At 39.5% G+C, this 13869-nt stretch overlaps 1 protein-coding gene across 4 annotated transcripts in view; it reads left to right on the top strand.

Annotated features, from left to right (window-relative positions):
* The first annotated feature begins 2217 nt into the window (after positions 1–2217).
* NARS2 (asparaginyl-tRNA synthetase 2, mitochondrial) overlaps positions 2218–13869 on the top strand; it is a 147102-nt gene continuing 135450 nt past the window's right edge. The window contains exons 1-4 of one of the 4 annotated variants that reach the window (XM_054524864.2): positions 2218–2300; positions 6208–6317; positions 8919–9039; positions 11410–11550. Coding sequence is in view for 2 of the 4 variants with exons in the window: in XM_024255810.3 (XP_024111578.1) it covers positions 2601–2741; positions 6208–6317; positions 8919–9039; positions 11410–11550 (513 nt within the window). In the remaining 2 variants the exon portion in view is untranslated. Of the gene's footprint in view, positions 2742–6207; positions 6318–8918; positions 9040–11409; positions 11551–13869 lie in introns of those variants that run through there. The other 3 variants (XM_024255810.3, XM_024255811.3, XM_063711309.1) reach the window with 3 other exon arrangements.

Raw genomic sequence — 13869 nt, 5'->3', positions numbered from 1 at the left:
ACGTGATCTCAGCTTACTGCAACCTCTGCCTCCCGGGTACAGGCAATTCTCCTGCGTCAGCCTCCCGAGTAGCTGGGACTACAGGCACATGCTGCCACATCCAGCTAATTTTTTATATTTTAGTAGAGATGGGGTTTCACCACGTTGCCCAGGCTGAGCTCAGGCAATCTGCCCACCTTGGCCTCCCAAAGTGCTAGGATTACACGCGTGAGCCACTGCGCCTGGCCTATAAATTTTTTTTGATCAATAAGAACTGTATTCATTTATTTGCACAGTTCTGCAGGCTGTGCAAGAAGCATCGCACCAGAATCTGCTTCCACCCAAAGTAAATAATGTCAAGGTTTCTTGTCATTCAGCCATTCAGGAAGTCAAAGGGGAGCAAACATCACATGGCAAAAGACGAAGAAAGAGAGAGGGAAGGGGGTGTCAGGCTCTTTTCAACAATCAGCTTTGCAAAAACTAATGGAGTAAGAATTCACTCCTGCAAGGGTGGCACAAAGGCCTTCATGAGGCCCCCATGATCCAAACACTTCTCACTAGGTTCTACCTCCAACATCAAGTATTTTCAGGTGAGATATTTTCTAGTCTGTCTTAAGAATGGTTTTACAATTTTTCCAGGCCATTTGCCCTCCTGGCAACTTTCCGTGTTCACCTTCTGGCAGGAAATTTTCTTACATGCCTACCTGGCAAAATATTGATCCTCTCCAAAAATTCAGCTTAATTTTCTCCTTCTCTAGACTATATTATATTTTATCCAACATATTTTTATATTATAAATATATAATATATAATATATCAATATATTATAATTTAATCATATATTATAATTTATAATTATAATTTTATTATATTTATAATTTTAATTTATTAAAAGAACCAGCGAACACATTTATATTATATAAAATATAAAATTGTAATACATGTATATATTACAATTTTATTATATTTTATCCAATATAATATTTGGATAAAATATCAAAAATAATTTTTTGGATAAATTTAAGAGGTAGCCTAATATATAAGGGTGACTTTTCAGGCCAAACAAATGCAGACAACTCATACATCTATGTGTGCACTTACTGGTTTATATTTCAGTAGTCTCTTTTCTTGCTTGTCTCCATCTCTAAAGCATGAGCTCCTTGATGGAACGGATCACGGTGTTATTTTCCACCTTGGGACACTAGGTAATATAGCATACTGCTTAAGTGCATACAGCCAGCACTTCTGGGTTTAAATCTCACACTTAGGGAATGTGTATCCTTAAGTAGGTCATCTAGCCTTTCTGTGCGTAAGTTCTCTCATTTGTAAAATGGATATAATAATAGTAGCAACTTTAAGTAAGGTAAAAGTGAGAGACAGAGAGTGAGAGTGAGAGGGAGGGGGAGAGAGCGAGGGCGAGCGCTGGTCTTGAACTCCTGGGCTGAAGCAATCCTCCTGCTTCTGCCTCCCTAAGAGTTGGGATTACAGGCGTGAGCCACCGCACTCGGCCAAACGTTTTACTTTTTAAATTAGATTAAAAACCTTTTCATGACTGTCATTGAGTTACAGAATTTTTTTTTTAATAAAAGGTAGCCTAATATATAAAAGGGTCATTGTTTCCAGGTCAAACAAATGCAGATAGCTGTGTTGGAGGGCAGAGGGAAGAGGGAGACTTTGAGGATTCTAGCAGGAAACACTCGACTTTCCTCCAGTCTCTGCAACATCTTCCCACCGTCTTGCCTGCCATATGCGAGGTCCCTCCAATTCCTCTTATTTACCTGTCAGAGGACTACCTTCTCCAGGAAGCCACCTCTGGCGTCCCACGCTTGGGCGCTGTCTGACAAACTGATCACCCTTTTGTGCAACTGTCTGTTTAGCTGTCTGATACCACACAACTGTGACTTGCGCAGAGGGGCTGTGTCTGATTTTTCTCTGCGGAGAACTCAGGAACGGAACGACTGATCTCTTCAAGCGAATCCTGTTAACAGCTAAGAGCCTCCTCTTAGTTGGATCCCCGTTGTTGACTGATGGAGACGGTTTCCCTCTCCAACAGTCACTCCTTGCCTCTCAGTTTCTCAGCCTCACCTGGAAACTTTACAAATGAAGACCCTCAGCTACGCTCCCAGGTTCTTTCAGCGATAATCTCTACAACCTTAGGGCATTAGCTCCGCCCCGTCTCGGCTCCTGACCCCGCCCCCTCCCGCACGCCTCCCTCAGCCTGGGTCACAAGTACGCATGCTCTCCCTTCTTCGCCGTAGCGGGATGACGTAAGCGGCGTTGGCGTGTTGTCGTAAGAGTGGCTTCGCGTGTTGCGGCCCGGGGTCTGTTCGTAGGTTTAGAATTGTCGCGGGCAGTGGGGCGCCAACTACACGTGGTTTCTTCCTGGCGTTTGCGTAGTGTCCTGTCCATTGCGCCCGGTTGGGAAGTGGGAAGCGGAGAGGTTCTGTGGGGACAGAGCTGGGAGTCCTGAAGGAGAAAGCGCGCAGCCGAGGGGCTCTGGAGTGCGGTAGAGCAGAGCTGCGGCCGCGGAAGGGGAGCTGCTGAGAAAGGAGGGCCGCTGCAGGCGGGGTTCGAACCGCGGGGTCTGGGCTGCTCCCGCGGAGGGCCTGGGCTGACGCGCGATGCTGGGGGTCCGCTGCCTGCTACGGTCCGTGCGCTTCTATTCTTCTGCCCCCTTTCCCAAGCACAAACCTTCAGCCAAACTGAGCGTGCGGGACGCTCTCGGGACTCAGAACGCGAGTGGGGAGCGCATTAAGGTCCAGGTTGGTGAATGGGAAGGGAGTGGGTTTTTTGTTGTAGGGACTTACATGGCACATCCACATCTAGCTTTTCTTTTACGGTCGGGTCAGACACAACCGCCAGCAGGGAAAAGTTAGAAAGTGTGGGCATCGCGGGTTTGTACTTTTCTGCTTTCCATTACTTTTCACAAAACTGTTCCGATAACTGTAAAGCGCTGGAACTTTGCTTTCATGATTCCAGGGTATTACCTGTAAACTTGTTAATCATACCAAAAGTGTAAATGAACAAGCCCCCTTTCTCTATCTTTATCCGTTATAATGAATATCCAGGTTTATAAAGTGGTTGTCTTGACCTCTCTCCTTTAGAGCAGAAACCGTGTCTTACCTGCCTTTGTATTCACACAGGGCTGACAGCAAATACTTGTTCAAACCATGCCTTTTAAACTTTTAGCCACCTCAGTGCCTATTGTGGGGCTTTGCATGTAATTTATTTTTAATGAATTCGGAGAAAGAGTGGAATGTAGCAGTTTGAAAGAGCTCTGGAGTTAAGCTGCTTAGGTTTAAATCTCTGCATAGCGTTTATGCGTTCTACACCTTATTTTCCTCTTATGGAAAGAGATAATAATTGTCCCTGCGTCCTGAAAATTAAATGAGGTAATGGAAATAAGATGTTTAGAACAGTGGCTCATAGTCTACAAATGTTAGCTGCTATTGTTTCTCTTGCTGATTATATTATTTGCAGCAGCTCCACATAGAAGAGGTGCAGAATAAACAAGGTGTTTGATTGTTTCTTATTAGGTTGCTGAAGTACACTGATGTGGTTATTTATTTTTTGAGACAGGGTCTAGCTCTGTCACCCAGACTGGAGTGCAGTGGTGTGATCTCAGGTCACTACAGCCACCATCTCCCATACTCAAGCAATCCTCCTGCCTCGGCCTCCAGAGTAGCTGGAACTATAGGCATGCACCACCACTCTAATTTTTTAAGTTTTTTGTGAAGATGGGTCTCACTGTATTACCCAGGCTGGTCTCAAACTCCTGGACTCAAGCAGTCCTCCTCCTTCGGCCTCCCAAAATGCTGGCATTACAGGCATAAGCCTGGCAGATGTTGTTATAATAAATACTTATTTTTTGAGTAGGTTCTTGCTCTCTCACCCGTGATTGTAGTGACACAGTCATGGCTTGCTGTTGCAGTGATTTTTGTTGTCCTCACATATCCTTTACTTTTTAGCAGTGTGACCAATCTGCTCCTCTTTGCATTTCCATATTCTTTCCATAGGTCTGTTGGTCTATTAATTGGGCATACATTAATGATACTTTGTGTGCTAGTCAAGAGAAAATTCAAAGATGAAAAGAGAACCTGCTGCCCAGGTTAGAGGATTTCAGTTTAGTCCTGTGAGGTCTGATATGGTAGCTACCAGCCACTTTTGGCTCTGAGCACTTGACGTTTGGCTGTTCCAAATTGAGATGTGCTATAAGTGTAAAATACATACCAATTTTGAAGAACCAAAAAGAATGCAAAATATCTCAATATGTTTTTATATTGATTATATGTTGATAATATTTGGGGCATAATAGGTTAAGTAAAATATTTCATCTATTTTTATGTTTAACGTGGCCACAAAAAGAAATTTTAAATTAAACATGTGACTCACATTATATTTCTGTTGGACAGCCCTGCTCCAATGGTTAAAACAAATAATTTTAGCAATAGGATAGTTAGTAGTAAGGTAAGTAAAGAACTATAAGAAAACAGGAAGCTACGTAACTGAGAAGGTTAAGGAAGATACCTTGCATGAGGTGATATTTCAGCCAAGTCCTGAAAGATGTATTCCCTAGGCGGAGGAACTGGGGATGGGGCAGAATTATAATAGCATCCCAGAAAAGCTTGTCGATAGGAACATGAACTTTGAAGTAAGAACTTCCTTTTGAATCTCAACTCTGCTAGTCGGTGACTGTGTCCTGGACTATTTAGAGAGATTATCGTGACATCTCTAAATAAGGTTTCATCAGCTCTAAAATGATAACCACTTCGTTAAGTTTTTCTGAGGATTAAGTAGCATAATATTTATAAAGAGCTTAGAATAGAAGCACATTACAAAGTGCTCAACAAATGTTAACTTTAACAAGTGAAAGTAAGAAAGTAGTCGTTTGGAAATTAGTTTCTGGCTTTTTTTGTTTTTTTGAGATGGAGTCTTGCTCTGTCACCCAGGCTGGAGTGCACTGGCGCAATCTTGGCTCACTGCAACCTCCGCCTCCCGGGTTCAAGCGATTCTCCTGCCTCAGCCTCCCCAGTAACTGGGACTACAGGCGAGCACCAACACGCCCGGCTAATTTTTATATTTTCAGTAGAGGCAGGGTTTCACCATGTTGGCCAGGCTGGTCTCGAACTCCCGACCTCCAGTGATCCGTCCTTCTTGGCCTCCCAAAGTGCTTGAGATTTCTGCGCCCAACCTGGAAATTACTGTTGATTTAGAATCACCAAAGAGGGGGTGCCTTCTGGGCAGCGCAGTGAGATGAAACCAGAAAGAAGGGCACACCCCACATCCTGAGAAAGGCACCAAGATATGTGCCCTGTTATTTATTGTCGGGCCAGGGGGCAGGGGTCTGGGAGGAGATACCTGGAATTGCCAATATTGGGAGGATTGGTTATATGAATTAGGCTCATCAACATGAAGGAATGTTAGGCATCCATTCGAAATGTTGTGCTTTATTACGAAAACAAAAGATAGAATACCAAAGTGTGTATCCTATTGTGATTGGAACATATAAAATTAAGTATGTATATTGGTGAACTAAAAGAAGTTGATTTGTTTTTTGTTTGTTTGTTTGTTTTTTAACTATTTGCAATATTTAATGGTATAAGAGTTTAACATCCTTAATATAAAATCAGTGCTAGCAATCGATACATAGCGTACAAATATCCTAACAGAGAAATAGGTTAAGTACATGAGCAAATAATCTACAAGAAGAAAACTAGCCAATAAAATATGGAAAAGAAGTTCAACCCCAGTAGTAATCAAAGTGAAATAAATAGAAACATGTTACCAGTTCTAAATTTTCAAATTTGCATGCTTTGAAAAATGGTAATACCCAGTTTGGGCTAGGGTGCAATTATGACCATTCTGGAAGAAAATTTTGCAGTATTTCATAGGAAACTTACAATCTTTGCACTTTTTGACTGGGTAATTTTTCCTTTAGGAACATATTTTTAGATCTGAAGAAATCCATGAAGGACTTATGTACAATAATCTTCATTGAGGCATTATTTATGATATTGAAATACTCAAAGCAAACTAAATGTCTTAACATAAGAATTGGATAAAGTATTGTACAATGATCAAAATCATGTTAATAATAGCATTTAACAACATATTTGTTGAGGCAGGATTGCGAGTACATGTTTTCCTTTCATTTAGTCTATGTGTGTGTATGTGTAATGAAAACGTAAAATGTTATATGCTCACATTGGAAATATTTCTCTTCCTTAGGGATGGATTCGTTCTGTCCGATCCCAGAAGGAAGTCTTGTTCCTGCATGTAAATGATGGGTCATCTTTGGAAAGCCTTCAGGTTGTTGCAGATTCAGGTCTTGACAGTAGGTGAGTTTTGTTTTTTAAAAGAATTCTTTGATTTTTGTTTTTCACCTCTAGTGCTTCTCACTTCCCTACTCCAGTGTTTACGTTGACCCCTGAGTAATCTTTTGAAACAGATCTGCTTTAATAGCTTTGAGGATCAACTCCAAATATTTGGAATCAAGATCCTTCAAGCTCAGGCCTTTCCTCCTCTATTTGACGTCGTCACATGCTGATATCCCCTACCTGTGCTTCACTTCAGTCTTTATTAATTACCTGCGGCTCCCTTAAGTTGTTCTGCTCTTTCCTAATAGCATTTGTACATGTTGCTGCCTCTGCCCAATACAGCCTCTTCTCCTCTTGTCTTTCATAGTTCCTGCTTAGTTAGGCATCATCTGATGTTCCCATCCCATGATTATGTCAGGTACCCCTTTTTTGTGCTCCCATAGCATCCCATGCCTACATCTGTCTTAAAATGTATCACATTGGATGGTAATCAACTGTATTCCTATTTGACTCCTTCTGCTAGACTCTTAATTTCCTAAGGTTAGGAATGGTATCTCATTCTTTTTTGTATTCTTGGCCTCTAGCATAGTGCTGACAATATGACAAATTATTGCCTGTTGAATAAATGGAAGAAACTTTATGGTCTCATTCATCAGGTTTTAAAACTAACACTAGGTCAGGCGTGGTGGCTTACGCCTGTAATCCTAGCACTTTGGGAAGCTGAGACAGACGGATCACTTGAGTCAAGGAGTTCAAGACCAGTGTAGGTAACATAGTAAAACCCCGTCTCTGCCAAAAAATATAAAAATGAGTTGGTCATGGTGATGTGCAGCAATAATCTCCACTACTCGGGGGGTTGAGGCTAGAGCATCTCTTGAGCCCTGGAGGTCAAGGCTGTGGTAAGCCAAGATCTTGCCACTGCACTGCAGCCTGTGTGTTAGAGCCCTGTCTCCAAAAACCCCCAAAACCAAAAACTAACACCATTTTAATGTTAGGTATGAGCTCTGAGGAAGACAACATTATTCTAATTTGTTAGAATAAGAGTGCTTTACTATTCCGAGGATTGTTAGGGTTAATGCTGTTTACACATTGAGTAGGTTCATGGATCAGAGACTATGTGGTCAACTGGGCAGAACAAAAAAAAATTGTTCTGACGTAATAGTAACTTTTTTTTTTTTTTTCTGGAGAGAGTCTGACTCTGTCGCTCAGGCTGGAAGGTAGTGGCATGATCTCGGTTCACTGCAACCTCTGCCTCATGAGTTCAGGCAATTCTCGTGCCTCAGTCTCCCGAGTAGTTGGGATTACAGGTGTGCGACACCACACTGGGCTAACTTTTTGTACTTTTAGTAGAGACAGAATTTTACCATGTTGGCCAGGCTGGTCTCGAACTCCTGACCTCAAGTGATCTGCCTGCCTCAGCCTCCCAAAGTGCTGGGATTACAGGCATGAGCTACCACACCTGGCCCTAATATTAATGGTAACCTTTTAAAAAACTTTGTAATTGTTTTGATTATATCGGTATAGCAATCACATGGGTCTAACGGGACCTAGACTTTAGATTTCTGGAGGATGACTGTCTCTTTGAGATATTCCCAGGAAACCTTAGGATAATACTTATATATGTCAGGTAGTACATATTTTAAGTCAGAGCATCTCAAATTACCCTCTCAGGTTGATGAAAGTATACCAGATTTCCCCACCCATAATGCAATAGTGGACAATCTTATTTATATAAATTATATAAGAATAGCATATATTTAGCAAGCAAACAAAACTGGGTGGAGAATCTCCTGACTTATTTACTTTAATGAAATTTATTGTATTGTTATATTATAATATTTCAATAGTTTATTAGGAAGGCACTTATTGTCATACTTACTGTAATTATGAAATGTTAGAACTAGAACAGATGGGCTGGGTGTGGTGGCTCATGCCTCTAATCCCAGCACTTTGGGAGGCCAAGGCAGGAGGATTGCTTAAGTCCAGGTGTTCGAGACCAGCCTTGACAGCATAGTGAGACCTGGTCTCTTTAAAGAAAAGAAAAAAGAATTAGAACAGGTGTACTGTCATTTACCAGCTCCTTTTTTGATAGATGATTCTTAAATGAACTTAGATGACTTTCCATAGTTGTCACACAGTTAATTTGTGGGTGAACTTGAACTGGAACCTAGTCTTATTAACCAGAAAGTAGCACCTTATGTGCTTAGATCACCAGTCAACTAAGTAAAAAAAAAAATGTTTTTTTTAATTGCAAAAATAGGACAGAGAATTCCTGGCTAATTTTATTTTGATTTGCAGTTTTCCCATGTGTTCTGTAATCTTTTAAAAAGTGTTTTGGCCAACTAACTTTTTAATAAAGGCAATTGTAGAACCTCTTAATTCTGAATTAATTATACAAATTCTTAACTCTATTTGTTCCCATTTTAAAGCTTATGGAATTCATTTTTATAATTTTATACTCTATTTATACGGCAGATTATCCATAGGTTCTGAAGATTATTTAACCTAATAAGGGTAAAAGCTTTTGTTATTAAGTATTTTAATATTCTTATTGCAAAGTTGATATTAAAATGAAGGTTGTATATCATGATATCTTGTTTATCTTGTTTTTTGTTACTATAGAGAATTAACTTTTGGGAGTTCTGTGGAAGTACAAGGGCAGCTGATAAAAAGTCCATCCAAAGGGCAAAATGTGGAACTGAAGGCAGAAAAAATTAAAGTTATTGGAAATTGTGATGCCAAGGTATGATTTCTGACACTTTTGTGGAGGCTGTTTAGGCTTTAATTAAGACAGCAATCTGTTTTAAGTGTGATTATTAGGAAGATGAAACTTAGAATATATTTCATTTGTGACAGGTAATTGAAACAAGCCATACGACCTGTAGAGGCAGTAGCAAAAATTGTTTATGTACATAGCTTAGTGAGAGGTAAGTGTTGATTTTTGCGTCTCTGTGGTGTGTGTCACAGTTAGAACTTGCTGCTTTTACAGGCATGCCCAGTCAGCCACAATGATATACCAGGGCGGGCTCATACTTAGGAAAGCCAGGAATGACTTTTGCATTATCTAGAACTGATCATCCAGTAATGGTAGGCTCTAGCCACCTTTGGCTGTTTGGTATTAAATCAGTTAAAATTCAATAAAAAATCCAGTTCCTCAGTGGCATTATCCACATTTCAAGTGCTCAGTAGTTGGCATGTGGCTACTGGCTACTATATTGGATAGCACAGAATATTTCCATTTATCACAGAAAGTTCTGTTGGGTGATGCCGATCAGTAGTATTGTAAGGCTTAGGCCGAACAGAGGCAAGAAATTCTGCATTAAGACATGTTTATGCCTGTTTTTGCAAGACTCTTCTGTTAGCTTCATATATATAAGCTTGATAAAGAGGTTAGAGAGAATAAAAGATTATTAATCAAATTCTTTAAATTTACAATGGAGAAAATGAGGCCCAGCCAGATGAAATGATTTGCTTAACATTATGAGCTGATGTGACACAGCTGAAATTTATATTCTAGCCATTTGAATCCTCTGTGTTTTTGCTATACCTGTCTTCAAACATTTAATGAACAAAAATGAGGAAATATAGGAAAATCACATCATTTTAATTTATTGTTTATTCTTTCAGTATAATAGGAAGAAATGTAAGGAAATAAAGGAAGAAAATGCAATTTTTATTAAAATGTCATCCTTAATTTCCAAGAAATTCTAATTGACATGTAAAATCAGGAATCAGGTTCTAAGATTTCTGAAAAATAGAGTGTAGAATAATTTGGAAATCAAGAGCGTAGTATAGATGGTAACCATTTTTCTTTTTGGTTTTTTTAGAGGGATCTGTGATTATTAAAAATTTGCCATGTGTTCCACTACAGTAGTTCAACCTTGTCTGTGGTTTTGCTTTTCGTGGTTTGTTGCCCACAGTGAACTATGGTCTCAAAATATTACATGGAAAATTCCAGAAATAAACAATTCTTAAATTTTAAATTGCACGCCATTCTCATTGTGTCATGGAATCTTGAGCCGTCCTGCTCCATCCTGCCTAGAATGTGAATCATCCTTTTGTCCTGCTTATCTGTACTTTATACACTACCTGGCCATTGTTGTCGAAGAAAAAACATAATGTTTATATGGTTTGATACTGTCCGTGGTTTTAGGCATCCACTGGGGGTCTTGGAACATATCCCATGTGGGTAAGTGGGGGACTACTATTTTCTTAAATTGTTCTTCCTTGGCTTCTGTTGGTGTTGATGGCTTCGTCTTCCGTGACGCCCTTCGATTCAGTATCATTTTGAAGTATTGCAACATTAGGGAATTCTGACCCCTAAAATTATGATACAGTCACATACTCACTTTTAGTAAGTATAGTGCTTGTTTCTATACGACATAAAAGTTTGTATTTGTACAGGACTTAAAAAGAATGGATGAGACTGAAAGAAACAGGCTGCCAGTGTAGCTCTTTTTTAGTTTCTCTGTTATCTTTTTAATTAAAACTTTGATTTTGGTCTGAAAGGATGTGTCTGTCTTAATCTTGTAACATGAATGTGAGCAGTGTAGGCATATTTCAATGTGGAGCCATAATTTTCTTTCAGATTTTTTGTAAATCTTTACTACTCTGCTAGATGGAAGTAGTATGTTGATAATAGCAATGAATTGCGCCAATTGATTATGAATGATCATGGGCTTTCAAGACATATAGGTAATTTTAAAATTGAACACCAGCCTTGTGTGTACATCTTTAATATTTACAATATTTTGAACTCCTGTGTGCCAAACAGTGGATATTTTGCATAATTAATCCTAACCTATTTGTAGGAAGTGATTCACAGCTAATGGATACAAACTTGATAAATAACAGATGAGCTTCAGTGATATTAGCTCAGTCACTTGGCTAATAAGTGGTAGAGCTAGATTCAAACCTACATCTCTCTGATTCCATCCTACCATTCCACTTACCTGGTGGAAATAATGTGGATTAAAATCGGTTATATTAAGAAATAAAGAAGGAAAGGATCTTAGTTTGGTTCCAAAGTACTATTTAAGAAATACCCTGGAAACTGATTTTATTAAACAGTATCTCTTTTGACTTCTAATTTGTTCTTTTCATTTATTGGCAGGATTTCCCCATCAAATATAAAGAGAGGCATCCTCTGGAGTACCTGAGACAATATCCTCACTTTAGGTGTAGGACTAACGTTCTGGGTTCTATACTGAGGATTCGCAGTGAAGCGACAGCTGCTATTCATTCTTTCTTTAAGGTAAGATCCTAAAAGTTCCCTCTTGACCCTTGGTTATACCTCCTCTCCCTCCTTGTTTCCCTTCATCCCCAAGCAACCACAATCCACTTCCTGTTCCTATGTGTTAGCTTGTGTTTTTCTAGAGTTTTATGTAAATGAAATCATTCAGCATATACTATTTTTTGTCTTTTTTCACTTGGCATAATTATTGAGATTCATCCATGTTGTTATGTGTATCAGCAATTTGTTCCCTTTACCACTAAGTATGATGTTAGCTATAGGTTTTAATAGATGCTCTGAATTTGGTTGAGAAAGGTCCCTCCTCTTCCTTGTTTGCTGAGTTTTATCAATAATGGGTATTGGGTTTTGTCAATTTTTTCTGCATCTTTTGAGATGACCTATGGTTTTTTGTTTTTTTTGTTTTTTTCCAGTTTGTAATGCTGAATTATGTTGATTAATTTTTTAATGTTAAACTAACCCAGCATTTCTAGGAATATAGATATATTCTAATATAGATGTCTTACATTGGTCAGGCACAGTGGCTCATGCTTGTAATCCCAGCACTTTGGCCAAGGTGGTTGGGTCCCAGGGTCAGGAGTTCGAGACCAGCCTGGCAAACATGGTGAAACCCCGTCTCTACTAAAAATACCAAAAATTAGCTGGGCATGGTGGCAGGTGCCTGTAATCCCAGCTACTAGGGAGGCTGAGGCAGGAGAATTACTTGAACCTGGGAGGTGGAGGTTGCAGTGAGCCGAGATTGCACCACTGCACTCCAGCCTTGGCAACAGAATGAGAGTCTGTCTCCAAAAAAAAAAAAGTCTTACATTAATATATTAATAATATAAGTATATGATATTATAGATGTATTCTTTTAATATGTTGTTGGATTCAGTTTGCTATAACTTCGTTTAGAATTTTTGCCTCACCACTCAAAAGGGATATTATTCTGTAGTTTTGTTTTCTTCTAATGTCTTTGTCTGGTTTTGGTATCAGGGTAAGGTTGACCTCATTCAGTGAGTTGGGGATATTCCCTCCCTTTTCTTTTCTAAAAGTAAAATTACACAGTTATCCATACAGTTACGATTATTTCTTTCTTAAATGTGAATTCACTAGTGAATTCATCTGAGTGTGTACTTTCAAATATGTCTTTTTTTTCCTCTGGGGGATACAGTTTTTATCTACAATTTCAATTTCTTTTTAATTTTATTTTGTTTAATTTTATCTTGAAATGGGGGTCTCACTGTGTTGCCTGGCTAGTCTTGAACTCCTGGACTCAAGCAGTCCTCTCCCCTCAGCCTCCCAAGTAGCTGGGATTACAAGCATGTGCCACCATGCCCAGAAAATTGTTAATTACTATTTTTTTGTTTTAAAATTATTTATTGGCCAGCTGCAGTGACTCACACCTGTAATCCCAGCACTTTGGGAGGCCGAGGTGGGCAGATCACTTGAGGTCAGGAATTTAAGAGCAGCCTGGCCAACATGGTGAAACCCCATCTCTACTAAAAATACAAAAATTAGCTAGGCGTGGTGGTGGATGCCTGTAATCCCAGCTAGTTGGGAGGCTGCAGCAGGAGAATCGCCCAGGAGGTGGAGGTTGCTGTGAGCCGAGATCACACCACTTGCACTCCAGCCTGGGTGACAGAGTGAGACTCTGTCTCAAACAACAACCACAAAATTATTTATTTATTTATTTAGAGACAGATCTTGTTATGTTGTCCTGATTGGAGTGCAGTGGCTATTCACAGGTGCAATCATGGTGCACTACAGCCTTCAATTCCTGGCCTCAAGCAGTCCTGCCTCACACTCCTGAGTAGCTGGGACTACAGGTGTATGTCACTGCACTTGGCTTAATTTCTTGAATAGTTAAACAACTGTATAGCTTACCTATTTTTTCTTGAGTGAACTTTGGTAGTCTGACTTTCAAGAATTGATCCACTTTATTTAAGCTTTTAAACTTATTGCCATAAAGCTATCAGTATCCCCTTATTATTTTAATATCTGTAGCATCTATAATGATGTTGCCTCATTCCTATTGATAATTTGTGGCCTCTCTTTTCTGATTTGCCTGGTTAGAGGTATATCGGTTTTATCAAGCTTTTTTTTTAATCTCTATTATTATCTTGGCTTTCAAATCTACTTTGATATTATAACCACTAGAGCTTTCCTTTGATTAGTGTTAGCATATTTTTTTCTATCCTTTTACTTTTAAACCATAGTTAACCCTTGAACAACATGGAGGTTGGGGCGCCAACTCTTTATGTAGTCAGAAATCCAAGTATAGGTCAGGTGCGGTGGCTTATGCCTGTAATCCCAGCACTTTGGGTGGCTGAGGCGGGCAGA

This window comes from Pongo abelii, chromosome 9 (assembly GCF_028885655.2).
Source record: "Pongo abelii isolate AG06213 chromosome 9, NHGRI_mPonAbe1-v2.0_pri, whole genome shotgun sequence".
In the NCBI taxonomy this organism is placed as follows: Eukaryota; Metazoa; Chordata; class Mammalia; order Primates; family Hominidae; genus Pongo; species Pongo abelii.
The sequence above is the reverse complement of the archived record's forward strand: the minus strand, read 5'-3'. Positions and strand labels throughout refer to the sequence as shown.